This window comes from Lissotriton helveticus, unplaced genomic scaffold (genome assembly GCF_964261635.1).
Source record: "Lissotriton helveticus unplaced genomic scaffold, aLisHel1.1 SCAFFOLD_953, whole genome shotgun sequence".
Taxonomy (NCBI): domain Eukaryota; kingdom Metazoa; phylum Chordata; class Amphibia; order Caudata; family Salamandridae; genus Lissotriton; species Lissotriton helveticus.
Window position 1 is genome coordinate 205,080 of NW_027611795.1, and position 6,000 is coordinate 211,079.

Consider the following 6,000-nt stretch of genomic DNA (forward strand, 5'->3'; position numbering starts at 1 on the left):
TGGTGGCCTTCAGACCTGGGCTCCACTCTGACCACTAATACATTAAAGGATTTGGTGTTTATATGCATGACATATTCTCTTTTCAAAAGCAAATAAGTAACCTGTCTGTTTCATCTCAGGCTGTTGAGGAAAATTCTCCCCTCCCTCCCCTTGGAAGAGCAGAAGTTGGCAGTAACGGCTCTGATCTTATGAAGGATGGATTACTTTAATAGCCTCTATTTAGGTATGAATATGCCTGAGATTTGGAAGTTTCATTCAATCCAGCACCTAGTGGTTCAATTCATTTTCAAGCTATCAAAAAAGGTTGTGGATGAGAGACAATATCAATTATTAACAAGTAAAGCAATTTAACAGGTACAAGGTCCCCGCTGAGCATAGGACGCTATCTGGACACGGTTGGAATCACTCTACAATCGATCTACACTTAAACTTTTGCTTCCACTGAAGCGTTAGTGGCTGCTTAGATCTACCAACTGGACATCACCATATTCAGCCGACTAGGACACACAGGCGGTCCCTTAAGCTTGAGGCCTCTTTAGTTTCTACCTAACTGACAGAAACGGACAAACCAGGCCGACCTCGGGTTATGATGTCTATTACTCTTGCAAGACATTTAACGCATCATCAATTGCCCTGAAGAAGTCCATGTTTGGGCAAAATGTATTGGTTGTCTCCAACAAAACACATACCAGGCGTATTTGAAATAAAGATGCACAGAGACCAATGACTACCGATTGTTTTTCCACCTTGTACATGTTGCATTGCTTTACTTGTTAATAATTGATATTGCCTCTCATCCACATTCCATGCATGTTTTGATTTGTGATCAAGGGGCGGCTGATCATTTGAGGTGGGCAATATCCTGAACACCACATGACCGACCTAGGTGGTGCACTCTCTCACAACCCGGCCTCCTTTCCGTTTACAGAATCTATCAAAAAAGGTTCATGTCTCCTCTCAGTGGAAACAAGTACATTGGCTCCCAATTGATTAAGAATTCAGTTCAAGGCTTATAGCTGGTTCATCAAGCAATGCAGAAAAAGTTCCTCATTATCTCCAGAATAGAGATCAGGAATATCACCCTAATCATTTTCTCCGGTTAGCTTTGGACAACAATTTGAAAATTACACACCTTGAATGTAGCCGTTAAAGAGGAATTTCTTTCAGCCACTCAGATGTCAACGCTTGGAATACTCTTCCTCTCACTGTGAAGGTGATATATTCATATCTTCCCTTCAGGAGTGCTTTAAGAATGGCCCTATTTACATGGTCCAATAACGGGAATAGAACTGTCCAGCTCCAGGACAACAGTTAGTTCTTATTGCAATACAACATAACATATCAAGTAAAAATCTATTCCCTCCCAATTGACCCTGGTAATATTTCCTCCCACACCACCAGTCCAATGAAAGTTAATCAAATCAAAATCAGTCAAACTAGACAGATTTTGTTCAGTGGTCCCTTATACCTATCGAACTAAGGCTCACAAATCCACATTACTTCATCTGTCACTATTCCATACCACCACCTATCAACACTCCACTCTTACCACCCCACTCAAACATATCAAAGTACACCTTGTGTACACTATACTATAAAATATCACATCTCTTCTCCATGCCACCTTACCACTCCACTGCACTCCACACTAAATCCACCATATACTGTAGCACATCACAATTTCCTACACTAAACAACAGGAAATCAACCCTCTAAAATCACATCACACTGCTGCATCACATAACGTCTCCATACCCACACCTTTGCACACCTTTGCACACCTTTCCACAACACTCCACACCAATCATCAGCATATTAATCATACTGGAAACACAACGTGAAGTAGAAGGGTAAGTATCGAGGAGACAATGCCATGCACTTACATGAGAAAGTACTTCAATATATTTCGTGACTGCCAAGGACACCATGGACTGAATAAGTGAACTCTCCCCTTGAGGAGTCATATATTTTTAATGGGAATCAGGATCTCACTTAATGCAAATGTAGATCTGCTTTGAGCCCAAGCACTGACTAATAAACTGGACAATGCCATCTGCCAAGGGATTTGGAATAAAAAGGGCCTTTACATGTACCGCCAGCACCACACCTACCTGACTATTAACTCTTCTCAATCTGTTCACTCATGAATTAGATCTGTCACTTCCAGATCTCATGCAAAAGCACATGCTCCCAACCTCAGAACAATATATGTAAAATCACTAACAGAGAACCTACAGAAATTGATACTTTAATACTACATGCATCCCCATCTTTTCATAATCTCTGGGATGCATACTGCTTGAGTGATCAGTCTCCCCACCCCATCAGTTATATATAAAGTAGACTAGGAATAAATGAAGTACAGGAGTGAGAATACATTAGGGCCTGATTTAGATCTAATCAGATGGCTTACTCCATCACAATGGTGACGAATAGCCCCTCCGCTGATATCTTAATCCCATTATATCCTATAGATTTCAGCAGACGGGATATCCATCACTTTTGTGACAGAGTAACCCATCCGCTGAGATCTAAATTAGACCCTAAGACACTAGCACTAATTCCTATAATAGATGTAGAGGATGGCACAGTGAGTGGTGCAGTTCATCGGTGGCATTTAACACTAGGTCTTGAATTCACTTTCCAGAATATATTCTAGGGACTTGCAGTCAAGTCAAATATGCCATTCAGGAATAAGCCAAGTTAACAATGATTGAAGGTGGAGCAAAGGCACTTTAATCCTGCTTCGCAGGGGGAAAATGCTTATGATTCTAATACTGACAAAGCAGATAGGGCAAGAAAAATCTAGGGGATAACACACAAAAGATGGTATTTCCAACAATCTTGCAATAAATTTAGCACCGGGGGGCAATTCACAAACTGTATTTTGTAGTACGTTTAGTAGTACTACAATAGCACTACTAAACGTACTTCAAAATGCTATTCACAAACCTGTGTGGGGGTCTCCCCGCCTCCTATCATTTATGTGCAGAGATCTCTGCTTCAACTGCAGAGATCTTCGCATATTTACACCTACGTTTTATTAGAACATTGGAATGTTGGGAGCTCCATTGAAAACAATGGAGTGCTCTGGGCTTATAATGGCTGGTATAAGCCTGGATCACCAACATTCCAATGTTTCTTTGTTAACAGCTCTGGCTTGAACAAAGGCTTCAGGGAGCCTGAGGGGATTCCAATCCCCTCACGCTCCCAAAAGGCTTTGGTTTTTTTGTTAGAACATGCTGTCCTCTAGTGACAGAATGTTCTAATAGCCTTATAGCCCTTCGTAGATGGGCTATACCGCTATTAAAGTCGCTCTACCTTGTTAAAGGCCCTCGCCTTCGGCTCGGGGCCTTTAACGCTGGAGAGGGCCTTTAATAGCCGGTATAGCCCTCTACGGCGGGCTATAAGGCTATAGTAATAAATGTGAGAGGGATGGAGGAGTGGCTTGAAAATGGGGAATAATTATTATAAAAAGGGAGAGGTTTAGGGAAGTGTAAGGACGGGTAAAGGAGGATTAGTGAGGAGTTCAGGAAGGGACGTACGCCTACCCAAAAAAGAGTAAGCCCTTTTTGCTATTCACAAACTGCATTTAAAGTTTATCCAATAATGCTTAAGTATTTTTAAAAGAAATATTCTACATATAAAATTTATAGATACAATTATTTTATCCTAACATTTAACTTACAAATATGTTTAATTTCTTTTAACTGTAATTAACTTTTGAAAAGTTCTTTATACTTTCTGCTGGGAGAGCTTTGCCCTGATAGCAGGGGTTTCTGACAAGTGTGCGAAATTTCAAATACTGCTGTAAAGTCACTACTAGTAGTACATTTACAGACATATATATGGAATTTTTACTGACTCCATCTCCAATTTCAGGGGGCGAAGACAATTTTTGAGGCCTGTGTTTAAGGTCAAAAATAAGTGAGGTCAATCGTCTGATAGCATCAAGATGGAATAAGGGATATGATATCACATCCTATGCCATTATGATGTCAGAGAAATTACACCACTCACTTTACTGGTGCTGCACGTATATCATATAATCACTACTCCAGTAGGCATGGCCAAAACATGAAAAGATTTTTCACTGGTAGAAGAATAAACAGGCATTTATTAAGTGACTTCAAGATTTAGAATTTATAATGAGAACAATGGTTCCAGTGGAATAATACATATATTTTCTTTAGTAAATATAAGGCATAATTGCGATATCAGCTGAGGGTTAGGGGGGATGCTAGAGAGAGAGATAAAGCTTGTAACACCAGGATTCATATCAAAATTGAATTTGTATTGTTTTCAAAAAAGGAGTAAATAACATATAAATTGTACAGAATAGGTTTCAGACAGTGCGGAGTGTCCCAAGTGTATTCAAAGAACCAAAAAACAGAACAGTTGAGTGACATTAAGTGAGAAATATTTACAGGGTTTCCAAAGAATGTATATTCATGATGAAAGCGACCAATAAATGATAACAATAGAATGTTACAGCGACTCTATACAATCATAGGTGCTGTCTACGTGGTTCGCTTACATAAAGCGTAGACAGCGTTTCGACCCAACTCTGAATAAGGGGTCTCGTCAGGACCAACAGAATGGGGGACATCTGCGATTCACAAAGGCTCATTCATTTGTGGTGTGGCGTGTCAACCATGTGCGTGAACGAGTAAAAATATACTTACAGTGAACCCAATCGGGTTCACTGGCGGCGGTAAATATGCCAAGGATGATTGGAGGATTACTGGATGTCAGGATAATGTGACCGCTGATAGCAGGTCAGGATGTGCAGCCACAATGGGGAGAGTAGCCCTGGACAATGCCTTGGGCATTGGCGTGATAGCTGATAGTCGTCTGACCGGATCCGACACTGAGCGGGGAATCCAATTAAAGATTTAGAAAGCACATATATATATAAGCTAAAATTACATTTGTAGGCATTACATTTGAAAAAAAAATATGCACAATATTTCATAGGTTGCCATTTCCTTTGTCACAGCAGATGCCATACTGTCCTGGATGATGTGTGGTGTTTTCAGGTTACCCATAAACCTGGAAATTCATTGTGAATTATGTTGTGGAGTGAAAATAAAATGATGCTTTATAACACTTCACTCCAAAGGTTTCACACTCCCAATGTTCCCTGTTTGGACATTGCCCATCAGTTTAAATGTCTTCTTGCATGTAACTGTCCGGTTCCACTATTCCCTAATTAAGTGCAGACTCACCTCTGTCTTTATTTTGTGTTCGGCAGCTTGTATCCGCTGATCCATCTCCTCTTCCAACTCACTCAGCTGCATTGCTGCCTTATCCTGAGCCCTAACATCAAAAAAAAATGAACATGTGGTTGTAATGAAGGGTCCCCAAAGATATGATTCCATGGACAATCGCACATACAGTTGACCTAGGAGTAAGTAAACCAAGAAAATGGCATGAGCATGCCAACAGTAGGCAATGTCAGGAACAATGGCAGCAACTTACAAAGAGTAGGTAACATCAGAAGACAACAACATCAATGTGCAAAGAGTAGGTAATGGCAGGAGACAAAGGTACCAAAGTACAAAGAGTAGGTAAAGCCTGGGGACAAGGGCATTGAGAAGGTCGACTAGTTAAAATGCAAATTATTTAGAATGACATTTAAAAATGTGCAATGATTAACCTAAAATTCAAAGCAATGACACACATTTTAAATGTGCAAACTGCAATAGCTCTGCAATAGCTCTGTGTAAAAGCCATAGACATTCTAAGAAGCAAGCTTCCTTTAACTAAAAGTGAGGCTAATATTGCTGACCTGTGCACAAATAATTTAGAAGCCTGACCTTAATGTGACATGCTTAGAAATGTTCGTCATAGTTGAAGAATGTTCCAGTTTTAATCAAATGTATTATTTTACTAAGCAACATATTGTTTGTAATGATTAAACTTACAATTCTTACCCTATTTCACATAATGCATGAATAGAATAGTTGTCCATTCAAAACGATATTTCTTGTTCGTATT

General features: G+C 39.9%; 1 protein-coding gene across 1 annotated transcript in view; it reads right to left on the minus strand.

The window, feature by feature from the left end:
- Window positions 1–5,319, minus strand: part of LOC144806682 (ras and EF-hand domain-containing protein-like) — a gene marked incomplete at its 5' end in the record, with an annotated part of 200,041 nt that extends 194,722 nt beyond the window's left edge. The window contains one exon of the mRNA XM_078672989.1: window positions 5,229–5,319. Coding sequence (XP_078529115.1) covers window positions 5,229–5,319 — 91 coding nt within the window. The remainder of the gene's footprint in view (window positions 1–5,228) is intronic.
- Between the last annotated feature and the right edge of the window lie 681 nt (window positions 5,320–6,000).